Genomic DNA, 23138 nt, shown 5'->3' with positions numbered 1-23138 from the left:
TTATGCACATCCCAGAAATCTGAGGGAGGCCACCTTGAATGCTAGTAGTTCAGTTTTGGTTTGAATTTTTGATTTGCCATGTTTTACATACAGAGAGACCATAACATGTCAAATTCTTGAGTGTCGTAAGCCATTGCTACGAAGATACAACTCCTGTTTAAAAAGCAATAGCAGTTTTGCCAATGACTTCGTGTACAGGGCTTGGGCCCATAATCAGCAGAAATTTAGATTTCATCAGAGCAGAGCTCTTGAAATATCCTTTTTTAAGTAAATGAAGATGACTCGCCTGTAATCAAAGATCTTCATGAGGGCCTCTGCACATTCATGCTCTTGAGAGGCACTGGTGGTGTAGCTTGGATTCATGGAACCTTCTGGTTGCCACACCCACACTGTCCCATCTCCTCAGCTATGAGAGGAGACATGGCACACCAAGCACCTTAGTTCTTTCCACTGCCTCTTTGGGTTCAAATTTGTAACTCTGAGGAAGAGGGAAAGATGAGCAGGAAGGGCAGAGGTCATTCTGAAGAACTCTGGTTACAAGTGAGTAACCTTCATTTCTTTTTTTAAGTGACTTCTTCACATTCTCACTCTTGGGAGCAGCATTCCTGCCTCTGGTCAGTGGGACAAGGAGGCCTACTTAAGTAATTGTAATGCTCCGCTGCCAAATTGTGCGTCTGATTTAGTTGCCAGATTTGAGGAATGTTTTGGGAAGTATGAATCAAGGTCCAAGTGGCAGCTCTACAGTTTTCTATTATGCAAATGCTTCGAAGGCAGGCTGTAAAAGCAGTCTTCACTCTAACAGTGTGTGCTTTAAGCCCTTCTGGAACAGGAACTGTTTATAACAGTCTTTAATAGAGTCTGACTCACTTAAAAAGGTATTGGGATGTGATTGCCTGAGCTTTAGTCTTTTCCGCATAAGAGACTAACAGTCTTAGAGATTTTCTGTATTCCTTAGACCTATTTAAGTAAATCTAGCATTCAAAGTGTGTTGCTAAGCTTCCCTAAGGAGAGAGGCCTAATGAGAGATACTGCCACAAAAGTACTAGCGAGAGGACCCATGTAACCACAGGTTCTCTAACTGGAGGGGAAACACACTAAGCCCTTCCAAGAATATTTCCTTTTTACTGTGGCTTATACTGTCTTTTGTTCAGCTGAGCTATAATGTGTTGAGGTGGCTGCAAGATGTACTGTAGGGTGACCAGATGTCCCAATTTTGTAGGGGCAGTCCTGGTTTTGGGTGCTTTTTCTATATACAGACTCCAACGAGAGACTGCTGAATTGGAATTAATTTGCAAACTGGACGCAATAAACTTAGTCTTGAATAAAGACTGGGAGTGGATGTGTCATTACACAAAGTAAAACTATTTCCCCATGTTTATTTCCTACCCCCCACCTCTACCCCCCCCCCCCCCCCCCACACACACTGTTCCTCACACGTTCTTGTCAACTGCTGGAAATGGCCCACCTTGATCATCACTACAAAAAGTGTTTTGTTTTTTCCCCCTCCCCCTCTCCTGCTGGTAATAGCTCACCTTACCTGATCACTCTTGTTACAGTGTATATGGTAACACTCATTGTTTCATGTTCTCTGTGTGTATAAAATTGCCCCACTGTATTTTCCACTGCATGCATCCAATGAAGTGAGCTGTAGCTCACGAAAGCTTATGCTCAAATAAATTTGTTAGTCTCTAAGGTGCCACAAGTACTCCTTTTCTTTTTGCAGATACAGAATAACACGGCCGCTACTCTGAAAACTATCTGCTGTGTCATTAGCCCTAGAATTGGACGGAGGGACACACAGACTCCTTGTCATAGTTGAAGTAGTTCCAAGCACCAGTGTTCTTCAGACATTGTCTGAATAAGCTTGACGTGGTCTTGTTTGGTTTTTTGGAGAACAGGAATTTGTGTGTGTGCGGGGGGGGGGAGGAGGGGAGGAGAGGAGGGAATGCACAGAGGAGACCTACCTTTCCTAACGTAGAAGAATCCAGTCCAATATTGACTAGTTGTCTACTTCTGTTCTAGACCAAAACTTCTGATGTTTGGAATGGTCTTGTGTCCATGCAGGCACTGTGCTGTATTGATTGATTGATCTGTGGTGCATTGCCCTCTGGGTATATAGCAGGGTTCCTCACATTGCTTCTCACTGAACTTCAAGTCAGTGCAAGAAATGCCATTTCCTCCAGTGTTATGGGTGGTGGTAATAATTGGCAAGTATTTAGAGCATTTTATCTTAAGTCGTCTTACAAAATATCTTCACAATGTACCCTTCTTGGGATGCATTTTCACATGGATTAGTTTCCTAAAATTTCTTACTGTTGTAACTTGACCAGCTCCACTAACTTAGAAAGGGCGCCAGGCAGCTGCTGGTGTGTTAAACTGGGCTCAGAGGTCTTCACAACTGTGACTGTTGTTGCCTGGAGGGGCCACACTGAGATTGCACAATCAGGGCAAGCTGCAAAGAATGGTGCAGACAATCCGCAAAACTGGTGGTTATTCTAATAATTAGATTCACCAAGCCAGCAACAAAACAGCTTTTATAATACCTTACTGGTTACCCCGAAGCCAAAACCACAGTTTCCTTAAAGCAACCCAGCCTTGGGCTGCCACCCAGACAGCCAAGTCAAAGATGATGAGGATTACTGAAAGTCTTGTTCATCATATATAAAGTTCTACCAATCATAAAGGATCAGACACATTATCCACCAGGACAATGAATATTTCAGATTTTACCCAAATAAACGCTTACAGCCAATTCTTATTAACTAAACTAAGATTTATTAAAAAAGAAAAGAGAGTGAGTATTGGTTAAAAGATCAGTATACATACAGATATTAATAAAGTTCTTAAGTCAGTTTCATAGTACAGAGGGTGAGTTGCAAAAAGTTCATTTCAGAATCTGTTGATCAGGTATAGTCCAAAATAGGCAGTCCGTGTAGAGAGTTTGTTCAGATTCTTCCATGACAATTATTAGTGTAATCCAGACTGGAGCTGGAGACCTCAGTCTTGTGACTCAAGCTTCCTGTGACCAAGCTTAAGCAGATCTGAGATACAGGATTGGGGCCCTAGAGTTCTTTTGTAGATTTCTGGCAGGCTATTGGGAGCCTCTTGACAGCAGGTGTTCCTTGTGTGAAGAATAGTGGCCTTGAAGTAAAACTTCCTATTTCCTGTGTATACACAGGTAATTAGGTGCGTTCATCAGCGAAGGTAACTAAGGAGTTCATAGACCGTTTACTACAAACTTCAATAAGAACTATAGATGATATAATTACGCCCAACTTAATGTTAACATCCCCTTTTGATCTCTGAATCAATAGAATTTGTGACGGACAGGAACTGTTGGGTTACATTGTTAACCTCTAACAAGATATAGGTGTAAACAGACCAATACAATCACTGTCTTCTTCCAGTTCTCTAACAATACAGGTTTACATTTCAAAGCTCTAGTCTATCTAATATGGCTTTGTTAGCTATTTTTAAGGGATGGCCCTAATTACCATTTATACGCTTTTTCTAATATGTCTTTAAAGGTTTAATTTGGGTCATTTAGCCTGCTAGTTGCTTAACCCTTTCTGACCCAGCATTACAACAACACACAAGTTGAAGTGCTGGCATTTGCCAGTGTCTTGGCTACACACAAGTACTCACAGTTGCTAAATGTGGACAGTTTTAGGAAAAAAACCTAGCGTGGACAAGGCCAAAGTGTGTAGAAAATTAAGAAAATGAAACAAAGAGGTAAAGTGACTCTCCCAGGGCCACAAAAAGTCAGTGGGGAAATTGGCAGTAGAACTTGGGAGTTCCAGGCTCCCATTTAGTTGTGTGCTCAGGCTGCTAGAGATTACCTGACTTGTTGCAGGAAAAATGTGAAGCTTGAAAATCTGGCTCCACTGATGTCAACTACAAAACTCCCATTAACTTCAGTAGAATTTCACAGAAAGCGTTAAACTTGATTTGGTAGGCAAAAAATAGAAGAAGAAAATCTTTATTAAAATGCCAGCAGAAGCATGACATTGCTGCTGTATGTGTGAAATCATTCCATAGGCTGAAATGACTTTGTGGTTTATTAAAATAAATTGTACATGTTAGTGTTGTTTTAGAAATTAGATACAAAACAGGATTGTGTGGGGGAAGGATGGGGTCTTTTTAATTCCTAGCCTGTGAGCAAAAGATGTTGGATTATTTAAAACAATATGAGTGTAAAAGATTTTTCCTTTTTAGAACATTCCTCTTTGTAAACGAATTATTATTCAAAGTGAGATCAGCTAATTCAGTAGGGAAAAAAATCAAGATTAATGCAATAGCATAGTGGGAAGGAGTGGGGGAGGGAAGAGCTCAAATAGTCCTGATCTGATGCACTAACCACAATCTCAGTGAGTCTGCAGTTCATAATTCTTCAAGAATCTATAAAGGTAGAATACAACACATTTTTCGTGCAGAGGTTCTCTATCACATACATCCTTCAGGCGACCTCATAAGAAAGAGAACCTCACTCATGGACCCACCTCGCTTCCCAGCCCACCAATCCTTCACTGCACATTTCTCAAAATACTGCATCATGTGTATCACTTGAAAAGGCCCTGCAGTTACTGGTGGTTCATGGCCCAGGCTTGAAAACTGCTGCTTTAGTTGGTTTGGTTTGTATCTCAATACACATCATTACTTTGGGTCTCAGGTACTTTAAGGAATGTAAAGTAGCTCCTTGATTGAACTGTGCTAATTTGTTTCCTTCTTACACAGCGAAATCATAGAGAATATTATTCAAATAGTGGAGCAGCAAGGAAGTGATGCATGGTGGACTCTTCCTGTTGAGCAGCTTCTCCCAAGAAAGGTTGCAGCAAAGGTAACTGTCTGATTGTAAATGTAGGGGGTGGAAATTGGTGTGTGGCGGGGAGGGAGAGGGGGACAACCTAGATCTCTCATAACACCGAAAGTGCAATATAGCTAATGCTATTAATTTCATATTGAAGGCACTTGAGGGCTACAGTGATGGGCAGCAATATTAAACCCTCAGATATTTCTGTGATCCTTAAGATTTTTTTATGTCAAATGAGAACACATCCAGGTTGTGTATTGTACTGTGCTATATCTCAGTGTTGTACGTCAGATTGGTGCCAGAAATTTAGGATGCATTTCTACTGGGCACTCTCAGCAGGTAACTGAGGGCACAGTTAATGCACAGTTGGGCTCAAAATGTTTCTGTTGGATAGGTCTAGTTTTTCTGATGTTTGTATTTAGTACTTGCTACTGTTTGTATTGCTTTCATGGCTGAATTCTTCAGCCACTGTGCACATATAAAGTATGTGTCCAGTATGCAGTTCATGTTGGCTTCTGACTTTTGGGGGGGGGAGTTAGGATCATTAGTCTTCTGAAAAGTAACTATCATATCTAATTTTGTAAATAACTACTTGCAAAGTGTGCATGCTTCCTGACATCTTCTGCAAAACTGGTGGACCAAAACCAAATTCTGCTGTGGTTATTTCTACTTTGGGGACACTCACCTTCTTCCAGTTAAAGGTACAGGATTTTCTATTTACTCTTATTAACGCTATTTAACTGTTACTTTATTAGGTCGGTAGCCATGATGTACTGGATTATGTACAGGGACAGGATGTCCTGGATATCTGGTTTGATAGTGGAACTTCCTGGGCTCATGTTTTGGAAGGTACGGAGTTGGTATATGTTGAATATTCTTTTGAAATGCTTGCTGGGCCAGATGCACTGCTGTCGTGCACAACACTGCTGAAGTCACTGGAGTTGAGTTGGTGTAAGTCAGTGGCAAATTTGGGATGAGTTGATTGTAAAGCTTTTTAAGAACAGGATTTGATGTTTGCAAACTCATTTTCAATATCGTGAAAGTTCATGTTTTTCAGTGAGTTATCCTTGATCATTCTGGCATGTGAAGTACCATACAAATTTTTAAAATAAAAACTAAAGATGCACAGATTTAAAATTTCCTGTTATGAAAGCAGTTCACTGCTAATGTGCAGACCTCAATTTATTTTGAATTAACGCATTTTAAAGTTTGTGCTGATGTGTACTGAGTTTGTCTTTCAGAGTTATATAGAACTAAGACTAGAGTTACCACTGAAAATGTTAATCATAATTACACACTTATAATAATATACATCAATGCAGAAGTTGTCACTTCTGATCATTTTGTGTAGCAAGTGCAATTTCCTGTGCTGTGACTTCGTACTGCGTGTCCTAGTGCAGACACTTACTGTTGAGTAGTTTTTTAATAAAGTTACTTTTTCACATTACAAAAGCTGCAATGTTTAGTGCCTGAGATTCCATGCATGGAATATAATACAATAAAGTTACAATTGAGTTGTACATGTAAGCAACCTCAAGAAAACAAAGGGGCGATATTTTTCAAATTTTAGAAGTACTTGATATATCCAGAGGAGGCTTCAAAGTTAGGTGCCATTTCTGGGTAAGAAGCTGGTGCAGTACATCAGGTTTGTTGAACTTTAAACCAGGAGTATCCAACTGTGTGATAGCAATCTTGTTGAATTGTAAAACATGTTGGCATTAGAGATTTTATTTCCTAGCAATGCAGTAAGGCAATGGTATCCTCAGCAAACAGTATATTTTCTAAAGGACAATTGTATACATTAAAGTTCATATTTTTAAACTAGTTGATTTGTAAAAAGTGACTGTACCAGAGCTATTTACATTCCTAACCCCCTAAAGACATACTTGAATAATGACCATAAATTAAAGGCACAATTGTTACTGCAGTATATTCTATAAAATTATCTACAGGATGCTTTGTTTTGCTGTTTTTATTTTCTTGCATTAATAGTCCTCATAGTAGCATTAGCTGGATCATACCATAATTTATCAAAAGAAATGGGAAGGCTATAGTGACCATGCATATATTGGAACATTACCCCAATAGGGTGGACACTGTGTGCCATCTTTTTCTGCTGTCCCAGACAAAAAACTGTAAGGTTGAGTACATATTGGTAACGTAAGGGTGTATAACTTCCAGGGACATAGCAGTCAGTAAAAGTACCACAATTTAAAAGTCAGGAAGCTCTCTGTAAAGGTAGCTGAACTATCTTAACTCAGCATCATAGAGGAGCTAGCCCTACGTTTGCTCTCTTCTGGGTGCAGTATAGAAATGTACCCCACAGACTGTTGATTTAGTCTGTTCCATGCATTCATGTTGCTGAGACTAAATGTGGTGTGCTGTCACCTCACTATCATTTGGTCTCTTCACACAGGTGCTATAATTTCATGATCTTAATCTGAAGTTTGGGTAGTGTCCAAAATGGGCTGGGAACTTCCAAAACCAGAAGACAAGCTCTGCCTTGAATATCTCGAAAGGTCGGGGGTAGGGATGGGAGTGGGATGGGGGAGGAGCTAGCAGAGGATTTGGCAGAGCAGGGAGGAATTTTTCTGTTGAATAGGTAAATCCAGTAAATTAATGTTAATTTTCTGCTTTCCGTTCTCAAGCTAGAGTTGACCATAAGTGTTCAGAAGGACTTTCTAGTTGTAGTGAACATCACTTCTTAATGTCACTTAATCATACAGCTGTGTGTAAATCAACTACAGTTTTGGTGAAAAAATTCTCCTTTTTCTACTTACACCCTTTACTCCCTCTAGAGGAAGCAGTTTCTGGTTTGAGCTATCTTTCCACATACAGTGTGGTTGGTAAACTAACTTTTTTTTTTTTTTTTTAAATAAAGCCTAGATCTCCAGCGATTTTCTGACAATCCTGTTAAAACTGATGTGTTCTAGCACTCCTATTTAAAAATCTTAATAACCTTTTTAAAAATTCATCAGTTAATCTTTGGTTGTGTGCACTGTCATTGAAATGAGTTCAATAAATTGAGTAAATTTCAGTTCTCTTTGTTTGAAAATCAAAATTTCTCATGGTCAGATTGGCATCAATAATGCTTTCTTTGGAGGAGGGCACATGGTTTACATCTCTCTACATGAAAGAAAAATTGTTCTCTTTAACCTCTGAGGATAGGACAAGAAGCAGTGGGCTTAAATTGCAGCAAGGGCAGTTGAGATTGGACATTCAGAAAAAATTCCTAACTGTCAGGGTAGTTAAGCACTGGAATAAATTGCCAAGGGAGGTTGTGGAATCTCCATCTTTGGAGGTTTTTAAGAGCAGGTTAGACAAACACCTGTCAGGGATGTTCTAGATAATACTTAGTCTTGCCTTGAGTGCAGGGGACTGGACGAGAAGTCCTCTAAGGGTCCTTTGCAGTCCTGTGGTTCTATGCGTACTTTCACGTGCACATTCACCCACAGAAGGTACCTCAGATTCCTGGGTAGGACAAGAGCACGACCAATGCAGAATGCTCCAATTTGGACTAGCTACAGTGCCTAGGGTCCTCACGGAGGTCATCTCAGTAGTGACAGCCTGGATGAGATGAAACAAATACATCATCTCTTCATATCTGGACAACTGGCTCCTGATGGGCAGATCCAGCAAGGCGGTCCAGGCAACAACCCTGTTCCTATTGTGTCTGCTGTCTTCCTTGGGAATCTGCATCAACAAAGAAAAGTCCACTTGGACTCCCACAAAGACCATAAACTTTATAGGAGCGGCCCTAGGCACTACCGCAGCAAAGGCCTACCTCCTTACTGAAAGATTCCAAGCCATGAACAACTTGATAAGACAAGTTATCTTCAGACCTTGGGCCACAGTCAAGGTCTGTCTTTCCTTGCTGGGCCACGTGGCCTCATTTACTTACATAAAACCATTTTCCAGGCTCCACCTCTGTTGCTTGCAGGCCTGGCTCTGGTCTATTTATTCACCAGACAGACACAACAGGAATACAAGGCTAACAGTTTCTGCCAGGGTAACAGCTTCTCTTGTTTGTGGGATGAACCCAGAACAAGTGCATGGGAGAGTGCCTTTCCTTACACCCACACCTGATGCGACCATTATCATGTATACATCCCTCATATAATGAGGAACCCACATAGACCGTCACAGTGCACAGAGTATTTTGACTCCTTGGCGGGCCAGGAAACATACAAACTTACTAGAACAAAGAGCACTCTGTCTAGCTCACAATGCATTCCTTCTACTCATTCAGTCCTGCCGATCCCCCTGCTACCTCTGCAGAAAATATGCCACGACAGGGCTAGGGTCATCCTCATTGCATCCAAGTGGCCAAGACCGTTTTGGTTTTTGGATTTCCTGTGAATGTCATCCCATCAGTATCCATCTCTCTCCAAATCTGTTAACTTAGGAGAATGGCAGGATCAGACGTCCCAACCCAGGCCGCCTTCATCTCATGCCCTGGTATTTGGATGGGAGCTTGGCTGCCGGTGGGTGCAGAGCACCCACTAATTTTTCCCGTGAGTGCTCCAGCCCACAGAGTCAGCGCCTATGTATTTCACAGAGGAAAAAGTTTCCCTTTATGTCTACCCAGAATTCACCCCCAAGGTAATTTCAGAGTTTTACTTGAACGAACCTATTCACTTACACGTATTCTTCCCAAAACATTATGCTTCCAGCAAACAAAAGAGATTGCACTTCTTTGACATCAGACAGGCCCAGGCCTTTTATCTGCAAAGAACGAATCCCATTAAGAAATAACTGAGACTGTTTCTCGCTATAACAGAGCGATTGTGTGAACAAGCGTTATCTGCCCAGAGAGTCTCTAAGGGGATCTCTGGATGCATCATTCTCTGTTATCACTTGGCATGTATTCCTCCCCCAGATAGGGTGAGGACCCACTCTGCGAGAACACAGGCAAACTCAACACCATCTCTTTGAAAAGTACCTATACTGGACTTTGTCAGGTAGCCATCCACACCATCACGAAGCATTATGCCCTAGTCCAGGTCTCTTCTGCAAATGCAGCTTTGGGGACAGCTGTATCACAGACATTCATACCAACTGCATCTTCACAACTCCTTCCTGTTTGAATACTGCTTACCCATCACCCATATGTGGAGAATACATACAGGAACCAGCACTTGAAGGCAAATGAAGGTTACTCAGCTGTAAGTGGAAGTTCTTTGAGATGTGTGGGTCCCTGTCTATATTCCACTCTCCTTCCCCACTGCTTCAGATCTTATTTGATTCACGGTAAGAAGAGGAACTGAAGAGGTGTACCTCTGCACCACCTTTTGTACCCTTGGTTCTGGAGCACGAGGAGGAAAAATAGCATGGTTTGTGGACCAAGGGACACTACTTGCTAAAATCTCCCATTTCAGGCACATGGTGCACATGTTTACCCACATGTGGAATACAGATAAGGACCACATAGCTCAAAAAATTTCCAGTTACAGGTGAGCAACCTCCATTTCTCTACTTGCTCCCCATGTGGAGAGGGGGAGGTGGTTTTTGATTTTTTTTTTCTTGGCTAGAAAGTAGCTCAAATTAAAATGAAATATATTTTGAATTCTGAACCCCTCTAATTTAGGGTGTTGTAATTCAGGATCTCTGCCCAGTTGACTTTATTTGGTAGAAAAACTCTACCTTTGCCCCTAACCAGCCAACTTTGAGGCTAACATTTTTTTGTGGATTTTAGTGTGTGGCTAACATAAAGCTTATAATAATGGGAACTCAGTTGCAGCCTTGGTTATGCAGTAGCATACCACCTCTCTATGAAAACAAAAAACAATAGCACGGCTGGTCAAGAATAGGTCATGTAAAAGTCCTCTTGAAGCAAGAAGAAACTTTTAAATCTGCCTTTTAAAACAGTTAATCTCATGGGCCTAATTCAGCAAGGTACTTAAGCATGTCCATAAATTTAAACTTATGAGTAAGTCATTGAAGACCCAAAAAAAAAACCAAAAAACCATGCACATTAGTTATAAGTGTTCTGTACATAAGGGAAGAAAAACAAGTTTAAAAATTTAAAAATACACTACTTTTTTGTTGTATGTGTTATCATTTGAGGCTACAGACTTCTGCGGCAGCTAAACGTTTTGCAAAAAAAAAAGAGAATATTGAATCAGTGGCTTTGTGTAAAGGATGGTTTAATGTATTGCAAGGAACATCTGTCTTTATGGACAAGGCTTTCAGCAGTGGAGAAATTAAACAACTTTATCTTGAATATTATAAAATGCAATGTAAATATTTACATTTATGTGGTTTCCCTTTCAGAAACAGTCACTAACTTCCCATGTTTCTACACAAAGCAATTTTACTGTGAAAGGTAATGCACAGAGATTTTTTTTCCAAGATATTTCTTGAGCAACCTTTTTGTTTTTTAGAAATATCACAGCAAGCAGAGCCTCCTGTAGCCAAATTCATGATGGCATACTGGCTTACAAAAGATAGTGTGCCATATATATGTAAAAGTACCGTTTATTTTTCCTGCAAAAGTTCAGCGACCGCAACAATTCTCACAAAGGTTCTTGCAGTTTGTATTGTCTTGTGATTACTAAAAGATATACATGGCTAAGGTCCTAACAAAGGACAATAAATGCAGGTAAAATTCAAGATCGCTGCAGGGTTTAATATGTGATAATGACCCAAACGTTTCATTCTGTTGCTGTTAGCTCAGTTAATGGAAATGAACCACTGATGCTTCTGCAAACACGTAACAAAAAATGATACAACTGATTACCGAACAATCAGAATTTCTGAGCAACAAAGAATCCCAGTTAAACAGCTAGTTTTGGCAGTGATGGTGGATAGGTTTGGGGTTCCTATTTACACAAGACTTTTCACTGCACTTCTAATATGATTGGATTAGCTGTTTCTGAGCAAATAATGTTGTTCTACCTGGTATGCGCACATTGAGATTTTAAATTCAACATGTATGGGATGTGTGTGATGGTTCTTTGATGAAGTGAGATTCGTCGAGTTTTGAAAAAAATAGGTCTTGCAGCCTTAGGTTTTTAAATGTATTTAAAGAATTGTTCAGTGACTGGAGTCCCTAGCAAACTGTACAGGGAAACTAGCTTTTCAGGGATGGCTCCCCCCCCACTTCCAGTCTTGGCCGTTTGCATCAGACCCATGCAGAGTTTATAAATTGTGCCACTTAAAACCAATAAGTGCTATTTGCTCTGTCTGCCAACCCGAGATTAGTCAAAGGCACCACTCCTTCCCAACGAACAAATTAAAACAGAGTTTCTACACGTACCTGTTCTGGAATTGAGGGATGGGAAGGTGATATTTCATTTACAGCAATCAAAGAATTCATTCTTTCACCCTCAAGAGGCTGTTCTGACCCTCTGCTTTACAGTCACTAAAAATAAAAACCCTCCACAACAGAAATAAGTACTAAACTGCTCACCATATTTATATACGGTAGCTGACCCTCTGCAGTGTGCATTTGGGGGCGGGTGGGGGAGGGAAGATTAACACCTGTAGCAGACAGGTTAAGAGCAGCAGATTCCAAATCAGAGGATCCCTTGATGGAGAGCAACTTACCAGTTGCCTCATTTCTATTTAAGGAGGCTGTTAACTGAAACATCTCAGCTGACAGCTGTAACATGTATTTCAGGGGAGAGAGGCAGTTTCCCATAAAACCTGCTACCAAACTCTTTACTGGATAAATAATAAATATTGTTGTTACAAATAATATACAGCTTGGCATTAAATGGTGGCTTTTGGGCAGGTGCTATAAATAAATTGAAATAAAAATACTTGTAGTTCATTTATTTGTTGTTTATTAGGAAATGGCTTAAAGCTATTTTTTCTCCGTCTGCGGGGTTTTGTTTAAGTCCCCTCCGCATATTTACTACAACCACTTGGGTGGGAACAAGGAAGAGGGTGGCTTGTGCATTCTATTCAGGTTAATTCATGCACGAATTGTAATGGAAATGGCTTTGCTTTGGTACAGTTTGTTCTATGCTGTGTATATCATGCTCATCACCATAGTATCCGAGTACCTTTCTGTCGTGCGTTAAGCATGTGTTTTCCTGAGTGTTTAAATTTCTAAACTACCACATTAGAAGTAACAGACTTGGTTCCAGTTACATCGTAGACATTAGAGTAGGAAAAGATGTATTATCATTTTGTCCATCCCCACTGTTGTTGTGGGACTATAAGGTACAACTAGGTGAGTGTTTTGCCCAATCTAGCTTTATTTGGCTTGAGTAGACTTCACTGGGTATTTTTGTTTGGTTTTTCCCCCACCCCACAATCTCATAGCATAATTTTTTCCCCAACTTCATCCATGTTATTCCCTAGTCATATCCCTTTGAGTTGCGTTGAATAATTAATTTCCAATTTGGGAGTTTCATCTTTCAGATGCTGAACTGGTAGTATTGTGTGTTTCTCAGACGCATGTTTAGGAGGTCATTTAGTTAAGATATAAACATCTAGTTTGACTTAATCTTTCCTCACCATTTAATTCCTATAAATTCAAAACAGAGAAGAGTAACCAAAAAAATCTACATCTTGTAAAAAAATATGCCCCGAATTATGTGATACCTTGGATGCAATTCCACCAATGTCAGATCAGAACTGTTGTCCTCTTGGTTTGGGATGTAATGCTCCTGCAAATGCACTGGAGAACTACATTGCCTTTTTCTGCTGCTGTGTTGTATTACAAGATCTCATTCAGTTTGTTAGCCGTCTGATTGTCTGGTCTCTTTTTTAGTACTCCTGATCAAGCATCTGCATCGGTCATTGAATTAACAGTCCATTTTTATAAATCTAATGTGAGAACATTTTTCGATTTTTCTACTGATGATCATAGCATTGACAAAGGACTTGGCATCTCTTAATATTTTAACTGTAGAAGGGACATGTTCTTGTGTCAAAACTTAGACCATTTACATCGTAAGGTCCTGTTTCCACAAAGACACATGCACAAACATTAAATCACATTTAATCCAAGTGAATAGAGAAAATGGTGTATAGTGATACATCTGCAAAGATAGCTAACCTACTTGCTCATTTTTAATGCTGAGAATTTTTGCCTCTGAAAATAGCATGACTCTTTGCATCTGTGTTTCAGATGAAGCGAATAATTTATTTAAACTTATTGAATTCGGTGGCACTACTTAAGCACATGAGTTTTTGTGGTATCATGGAATAGGGTCTGATGAAGTCAATGGAAAAGGCTCTCATTGACTTCCATAGGCTTTGGATCAAACCCTAACCCCCAGTGCAAGAGAGGAATTTAACTTTCAGCACCATAATTCTTTCTCTATCTCCCTTGTTAATGTTTAACTGAATGAATGTGATTATTTTACAGAATGCCTATCTATGCTTTTTAACTTTTTGTGCTGACCAGAAGATTTAAAATAAAACTTGGCTAATTGTTGTTGGCATTAAAGTATAATGCATTTTAATCTAGAGGCTAAAGTCTATAAGATCAAAGATATAGAATCTCGAAATCCCTACCAAAATGGATCATAAACTGTAATACACTCCTTAATGACCTGTGCCCTATAACTGATTAATTTCAAAAACAACTGAAAATTCTTCAGGACCCTCACATAATTTTGCACATTGCTAAGAAATTTACATGCTGTTCTAATTAAAGTTGACACAAAGTCACTACTACTTTGCTTTTTTCATTACAATTGAGATGAGAACTACCCAATAGATTTAGACAATAGATTATAAATTATTTAATTAATCTGAAATATAGGCTCAGAGTACTGCTATTTCTACAGACACATAATAATCAAGAACTCATAAAAAATGTAAACTATATTTACCAGGGCCCGCGTCCCTGTAGACATACCATTCTATCTGCTTTCTACCAGACAACAAAGACCAACACTAATAGATTAATTTGGATATTTATAGACCATTTGTTTAGGTTCTTCAGTCATCTAGATTTGAGTCCCCTTATTAAAAGAAAATTTCTTTTCTTTACTTGCCCTACATTGCTAGAAAATTTCAATTCTTGCAGTTGACTTGCCAGAGAAAAATACCTTATGTACGGTAAATCAGTAATAGATGCCAAAGTTATTGCTGTTCTTGCGTTAAAACATCCTTTTTCTGGCCTGCTTACTCACTACAATTATTATTGTGCTTATTTTGTCTTTATGCATATTTTGCAGTCTCTTGTTGCAAAGATGAATATTTTTATTGTGCTTTCTAACTAGATATTTGATTTATTTGAAGGAAATAAATAATGTGATAGAAAAACATAACCTCCACCCACACACCTTAGTTAGCAGTGGCTGAATATCCTTGACCTTTGTAATGTTGAACTATTTTTTATTACAGGATGGATCTGAATATCGAAACTTCCATTAAGCTAAACAAATAGATAAAGGCTGTAAACAACAGGGAGAAAGAGAGGAATAGTCTCAGGTGGTTCAAGGGCGAGGATAAAAGGAGCTATTGAATGAAACTGATTAAAAGAAGATTTTGGCTAAAAATCAGGAAAAATTTCCAACTGTGGGATAACCACCAATTCTTACCTCCCTCCCTTTTGAGTACCCGTGTAACTTCACAGACTTTTGGGTTCCCATGACTTGTACGGTTGGCAGCACAATTGCGTACCAAGCTATGAATCAGTTTGTTCGTTGTTTATATTGAAACCTACAGTTTTATCATTAATTAATATTTGTAAAGTGCCTTGAGCTCCTAATATGAAATGCACAGAGTGCAAAATAGGCAATATTATAATAGCCTGTATTTTCATAATTTAGTATTACTTTGTTAGAGGCCTATGTGGGAAAGTAAGCTTGTTTGTTGCCGACAAATTCTTAGAGTTCAGCGATTCTCAGCATTTAATGACCACCTATTTTGTCTGTCAGCTGCTTGAGTAATTGGGGATATTAGACTGTTAACTTGTATTGTTTTCAACAATTCATTGTGTACTTTTTTACAGTAGTAAATAAACAAGTTCTTGGTTCACAGAACAAAAGCATAGTGTTCTATAACCATTTACAGATATGTCTACTACAACACGTTAATATTTTTCTTCCGATTACTTCATTTTACCATGAACCTACCACAAGTATTTAGGAATCTGAGATTTTTTTTTTTTTAAAATCAGTTGACGACATATTTTTGTTTTAAGGTGCAGATCAAAGGGCGGATTTATACTTGGAAGGAAAAGACCAATTGGGAGGCTGGTTTCAGTCCTCTCTCTTAACTAGTGTGGCAACAAGAAAAAAAGCCCCTTATAAGTAAGTGCTTGGTCTGCAACGTGGCCATTTATTGAGCTTTTATATAATGGGAGTATGGTAATTTGAATAGAGAATATGAACAACCCTTTCTCCACAAAAAGGAAAGAAAGCCATTACTGAATCTTCAGGTGACAGCCATACACTTTTTATTGTAAAGGTTTCCTCAAAGGTGTCTATCACAGTACATTTTTATCTTCTGTTGAACTTGTTTTTCCCACTCTGAGTTTAAATGGATGCTTTCCTTCATTGTTCCCACAGCTTTCTGTGTTCATCTATCTCATTCACTCAGGTTATACCTCACTGTGTGTTCAGCTGTCACCAGTTACCCTTGGCATCACCCATTCTTGCCACCCCCTTACACTGCCAAGATCAGTGTCTTACCTTAATATGGGACACATTATGGCAGCTCACACTGACTATAAATTGAACAGCAGGGGGTGATGACTAAGTAGTGTGTCCCTGTGTTTTTGAACTGTGAATTTAACATGAGTGGCAAAGCTGTTAGCTAAGGGTAAAAATTAGGGCCGTTAAACGATTTAAAAAATTGCAATTAATTGCAGTTTTAACTGCACTGTTAAACAATAAGAGAATAGCATTTATTATAAATATTTTTGGATGCTTTCTACATTTTCAAATATGTTGATTTCATTTACAACACAGAATACAAAGTGCACAGTGCTCACTTTGTATTAATTTTTTTATTACAAATATTTAGACTGTAAAAAAAGATAAACAAAAGAAATAGTATTTCACAGTTCACCTCATACATGTACTGTAGTGCCATCTCTATCGTGAAAGTGCAACTTACAAATATCAATTTTTTTACATAACTGCACTCAAAAATAAAAAAATGTAAAACTTCACCTACAAGTCCACTCAGTCCTACTTCTTATTCAGCCAATCGCTAAGACAAACAAGTTTGTTTACATTGACGGGAGATAATCCTGCCCACTTCTTATTTATAATGTCACCTGAAAGTGAGAACAGGCATTTGCATGGCACTGTTGTAGCTGGCATTGCAAGGTATTTACATGCCAGATATTCTAAACATTTGTATGCCCCTTCATGCTTCGACCACCATTGCAGAGGACATGCGTCCATGCTTGATGATGATCTAAAGCAATGTGGACCGACGTGTTCATTTTCATCATCTGAGTTAGATGCCACCAGCAGAAGGTTGATTTTCTTTTATGGTGGTTCGAGTTCTATAGTTTCCACATCAGAGTGTTGCTCTTTTAAGACTTCTGAAAGCATGCTCCACACCTTGTCCTTCTCAGATTATGGAAGGCACTTCAGATTCTTACACCTTGGGTCGAGTGCCATAGCTATCTTTAGAAATCTCACATTTGAACCTCATTTGTGTTTTGTCAGATCTGCAGTGAAAGTGTTCTTAAATCGAACAACGTGCTGAGTCAGCATCCGAGACTGCTATAACATGAAATATATGGTAGAATGCAGGTAAAATCACAGAGCAGGAGACATACAATTCTCCCCCAAGGAGTTCAGTCACAAATTTCATTAAATGTTTTAAATGATTGTCTTCTGCATGGACGCGTGTCCTCTGGAATGGCTGAAGCAGCACACAAATATTCAGCATATCTGGCACGTAAATACCTTGCAACACTGGCTACAAAAGTGCCATGTGAACACCTGTTCTCACTTTCAGGTGACATTGTAAATAAGAAGCAGACAGAATTATCTCCCGTCAATGTAAGCAAACTTGTTTGTCTTAACAACTGGCTGAACAAGAAGTAGGACTGAGTGGACTGAGTAGGCGCTGAAGTTTTACATTGTTGGTTTTGAGTGCAGTTATGTTAAAAAAAAAAAAAATCAACATTTGTAAGTTGCACTTTCACGATAAAGAGAGTGCACTACAGTACTTGTATGAGGTGAATTGAGAAATACTATTTCTATTTTCTTCTTTTCAGTCCAAATATTTGTAATACAAAGTGAGCACTGTACACTTTGTATTCTGTTGTAATTGAAATCAGTATATTTGACCATATAGAAAAAAATCCAAAAATATTTATGATAAATTGAAATTGGTATTCTATTGTTGTTTAACAGTGCGATTAAAACTGCAATTAATCACGATTAAACTTTTTAATTGAGTTAGTTTTGAGTTAATCACTTCAGTTAATTGAAGTTAATTGCGATTAATTGACAGCCCTAGTAAAAAGTGGTGAAATAACTTAAGCTTTCATTTAAAACAATGTTTTTAGCTCCTCTGGTTGCAAAGAGAACACTGAATAGAGGCAGTAATTTGGGTTATTGAATTGATTGCATTGGGAAATACTCAGTTTATTGAATGTTACTTTTTCAGTAAGGAAGTACGCATAATACTACTTGGATTTTTATAAACAACTTAAATGAGCAAATGCGTATGCACTGAATATAAATGTCTATTTTGGTCATATGGAAAAATGAATGTTATAAAACATATATTGCACATGTGCATGTGTTCCTTTTTATTTATCTGTGTATGTGTGTAGATAGATACAGATAGATATAAAATACGTATCTATAGATATAATCTGGGAAAACTGCCATTGACTTCAGTGAAACCAAGATTTCACCCTTAGTCTGTTAGATTTAGTCCAGTGGTGGGCAACCTGTGGCTCACGGCCGTACACAGCCTGTCAGGGTAATCCGCTGGTGGGCTGCCAGTTTGTTTACATTTGCACAGCTGCCCACAGCTCCCAGTGGCCGTGGTTCGCTGTTCCTGGCCAATGGGAACAGCGGGAAGTGGCGCGGGCTGCAGGGACGTGCTGGCCGCCACTTCCTGCAGCTCCCATTGGCTGGGAACCACTGGGAGCTGCGGGCGGTGGTGCAAATGTAAACAAACTGTCTGGCGGCCCACCAGCGGATTACCCTGACGGGCCACAGGTTGTCCACCACTGATTTAGTGGTTTTGTACAATTAGGAAGACTGTTGGAGATTGTGTTTCTGCTCTTCTATAGAATTAAGTTTCAGTACTCAATAGATTTCATTTTGGATTGAAGATTTTTTTGGTTAGAGTTTACTTCTGGAAAGGCAAGACTGCCACACTAAAAAGATACACATCCTAAGACTTAATTTATTTTTAAGTAATATTGACCTGTTTGGGTTTTGTTTGGTTTTCCTTAGGACTCTAGTAGTTCATGGATTTACTCTTGGTGAAAAAGGAGAGAAGATGTCTAAATCTATTGGCAACGTGGTTGATCCTGACGTAGTAATCAATGGAGGCCAAGTAAGAAACGATACACATTGTGTCATGGCATTTCTAGTTACATTTTTTCGTGACCAAGAATTGCAGTCATGTTGTGTAACATTTCCCTGTGCAACTGCTTTATGGCAGAATATTGGGACAGCTGCTGTATAATAAAGTTGGATATACTGAACTCCGTTGAGCTGAAATTAAAACCTTGAATTGTTTCTCAACTTTGAAGTGTTCAAGATGCAATACATTTAAGATTAATTCTATTGAATATGACTATTCTGTGGTGATAGGGAATGGAGAGGGGCTGTAACAATTATATTGAAGATACAGTTCAGTTCTAAGCTCTTGAGAGATGTTGCTCTAATTTTTATTTTATTTTATTTTTTGAAGAAGCTGAATTGGATGTGTACTGCAGAGAGATGTCTTTGCAGTACAACAGTCATGGCATCATTTGCATACTAATAGGCATGTAGCGTTAGGCCATTGACTGGGCTTCTTGATCTGGAAACTTTTAGTTTCATTCTACATTCAGAGAAGTTATACTGAAAATAAATTCTCTGAAACCGAGTTTTGCTAGTCCTTGCTTTTACTGGTGATCCTTTTTGGGGGTCTCTTTAGAATTATGTGAAACTTTGGCATAGAATAACAGATCCTTGGTAGGCTTTCCTGACATGATTTGATAAACACTTTTCTCTTTTTGTGTCAAAAAATCAAGGGGGAGGGGGGGAATGATCTTCCAACTTCAAAGAGAATGTGGTATAGAGTCTGAAGCTAAAAATGATTTAAAGGCATTCATGTTTATACTGTATCTTCTGTTTTATTAGTTAAAACCATGCCGTTTTTCTAGACATCAAATATATTGGAGTAATCCATACAGCGGGTGGCAGTGGGGAGTTGTTCTTTGAGGTGTGCTCAGGATAGAGCCACAAAGTAATCGTTTTCTAACTAGATATCAAATTGGTTGGGAAGCAAGTGAATTAATGTGGCTTTCTAAATAATGTACTACAGTAAAGCCGCTCTTCAGCTATTTATTAGGTTGTGTGGTGATTGATAGGCACTTCCTTATACTGAAGAAAGGAAATAATTAAAATCACAGTACAGCTGTGACGCTAGCTTTAAGTCTGGGACCCTTTCTCGCTCCATGGGAGACCTGCTGGAGGGGCATGGCTAGCGATGTTTGCGGTGGTGCCATCAGGGGCAGGGGATTCAGCACATAAGCAAGAGGAGAGTTGGAGCCCCATCTCTGTTAAATTAATTTTTAGAAAAACCTTTCTACACTTGTGTACTGGTTCTCTGTTCACCCTGATTGTCAGATGGTATGGGGAGGGAAGAGAAAATTTGTCTCTTTCACTACCCACTCCAAATGCTAAGATTGGGGGGGGGTTAGATGGGGTGGTACACCCCACTCAGTATGATTCCAGAAGGAGGAGGCCTGGATTAGCTGCTGCTGAAGCTAGCTCTGTGCCTCCAATAGATTTTGTAAGGAGAGGTAGAGGGAGGCTGTAACTGCTGTGAGCTTGTATTACAGTACTGCTATATCAACCGATATAGTAAAAACAAAGGATGGGTATCTAAATTCCAGAGTGTACATTTTAGTTTAGAATTATTTGTAGACAGATTTTTTTGGGCACAAATACAAACATGATGATGATGTCCCTGGAATCTTACTGCATTGGTTTTAAAATGTGTTTGCAGTCTCTTAAATTGCAAATAAGCAGCATTGAAAAGAGCTTTGCGTTTTTGTCAATGAACAGGACTACATTAAGGAGCCTCCGTATGGTGCTGATGTCCTTCGCTGGTGGGTGGCAGAATCAAATGTTTTTACTGAGGTGCTGATTGGACCAGCTGTACTTAGTGCTGCAAAAGACGATATAAACAAGGTGAGAAGTGAATATAATGCATTTGATTTTAAGAGAACACATCCTCTTCACCTTTGGTTTTATATTTACAGAGTAGAATCCATTGTGAAACCAAAGATGACCACTGACTTTGAAATTTGTCGCAGTGCATTTGAGCTTTTCTTTTAGCTGAAAATGAAAGGTGTTTTTTCACAAGCACATAATTATTATTGCTCTCTTTTGTGATGTGCTGGTCAAGTAGTAATATATTTTAGGGAAAATAAAAATGTGTTCTTTAGCTTGCCTGCCTTTAGCTACTGTTTTTTGTATATAACCTGTTTATTCACAACTCTTCTGTTCTGATCCTTGTGGTACAGATATTGTATTTTGTAATGATTTGGAGTCATCAATTAGAAAAATGGTTGAGCTTTTAATTTTATTTAAATTTAAATTGACAGAATGGAAATCTCTCGTGTGTCTTGTTTATTCTTCATTCTGATGAAACAGTTTCATTTAACACTTCTGAATGGTTTATTGCTAGCTTCGGAATACGCTACGCTTTATGTTGGGAAACATGGCTGACTTCAATCCTGAAAGTGACTCCATCCCCAGTTCAGAGATGTATGTAATAGACCAGTACATGCTACACTTACTACAGGATTATGCTAAGAAGGTGAGGGTGAATTATGTTAATCTACGGTGTACTTTGTTATACAAGGTGGGTTGTTAGTGATTAATTTAAATTGGGAATATCATGTCTCTGGGGAAAATGCTTCTAAGTGTGTTTGCATTATTTTGAAGAGAAAAATTTAAACAGTGAGCTTTTCTAATAATGGAGCAAAATGAAGATCTACCTTAAATTTGTGATAAGGAAATAACTGTGAAGCATACTGTATATAAAACTGAATGCTTTCCATTATAAATGCCAATTTTTGACGAGAAGAAAACTCACTCTAGACTGCACTTGGCATGCATCTGTATTATACAGTACACCGAGATAGCTCGTAAAAATGTTTTCATTGTATGTATGTAGAAGAGCTTTAATCTTCATGTAGCCATATAGTCTATTTTGAAAAACTAAAGGGTAAATTTGCTCTCTGCCACATGCATGCAACTTCCACTAAAGTCAATGAGAGTAAAGGCTATGTATCTGAGGGCAGAATGGGACCCTTCAGGTGATCACTAATGGGGCCTGCCTCTCTTCTGGGCAACTTATGGCTTTTTGAAAGGTTTAAAATATGAGTCCTAAATGCAATATGAGTCCTAAATGCTCATGTTAAACTTTGCTTTATTTGAACCTACCGTCAGAGGCTTCAAATTGTTCCAATTAGAGGCGGGTATACAGCCACCTCTGATGCTTTTTTTTGGTCAATATATTTGAGTGCAATTGAGAGCACTTTCAGCGTATGTGACCTGTGTAGCTAACATTTCCTCTTGACGCTCCAGATGCTGTGTTTATGTTCAAGATTGGAGTAGTTATTGCAGAATCACTTGGCTTTCAGTCACCTAGGAAATTTGGAGGTTATGAAATGTTCACTTTATAAATATGAATCAAATACAAGTTTTTTTGTTCAAAATCTTGAGACAAATTGGTTAGATGTTTTTTATTTTAATTAGCAAAGATGCTTCGGCAATGTACAAGTGGTGAGAGGGTGGACATACCTTCGCAGAGCTGGTTAGATGAACCAGGCTGAATTTCAGCAAGTTCAGGACCTAGCTTACCAAACACATCTAGGATAATTGAGCCAGAAATGCATTCTACAGACTCGAGTTATGAAAGAAATCAGAAGGCTGTCTCCTAAAACCTGCTAAGCAGAGAAGGGAGTACTGGAAATACCTGGTTGAACAGTAGTTGCTATACCTAGCTTGCTTTTTGGATTTCTCTTCCCTTAATCTTTTTTACCAGATATACTAGTATGGAAACAGGATTTCTTCAGATCTTATTTCTCTTTGCCATCCCTTAGAGAGGGATGTTTGATTCTGTGTTTTGGAATGATTTCTCTATTCCCGTTGTCGCAAACTCAGTGTCTAATTCATATGAAAGATGAATTATCAGGCTTTTTCCTCAGAAG

General features: G+C 38.8%; 1 protein-coding gene across 4 annotated transcripts in view; it reads left to right on the top strand.

Annotated features, from left to right (window-relative positions):
- The window catches only part of IARS2 (isoleucyl-tRNA synthetase 2, mitochondrial), an 88544-nt gene that overhangs the window by 23905 nt on the left and 41501 nt on the right, over positions 1 to 23138 (top strand). For all 4 annotated transcript variants that reach the window (XR_012158229.2, XM_073338852.2, XM_078852264.1 and 1 more), the window contains exons 13-18: positions 4735 to 4837; positions 5566 to 5659; positions 15921 to 16029; positions 19156 to 19258; positions 20983 to 21108; positions 21608 to 21739. Coding sequence is in view for 3 of the 4 variants with exons in the window: in XM_073338852.2 (XP_073194953.1) it covers positions 4735 to 4837; positions 5566 to 5659; positions 15921 to 16029; positions 19156 to 19258; positions 20983 to 21108; positions 21608 to 21739 (667 nt within the window). In the remaining variant the exon portion in view is untranslated. The remainder of the gene's footprint in view (positions 1 to 4734; positions 4838 to 5565; positions 5660 to 15920; positions 16030 to 19155; positions 19259 to 20982; positions 21109 to 21607; positions 21740 to 23138) is intronic.

The sequence above is a fragment of the Lepidochelys kempii genome, chromosome 3 (genome assembly GCF_965140285.1).
Source record: "Lepidochelys kempii isolate rLepKem1 chromosome 3, rLepKem1.hap1, whole genome shotgun sequence".
NCBI lineage: Eukaryota > Metazoa > Chordata > Testudines > Cheloniidae > Lepidochelys > Lepidochelys kempii.
Note: the sequence above shows the minus strand (reverse complement) of the source record. Positions and strands in the feature narration are given on the sequence as shown.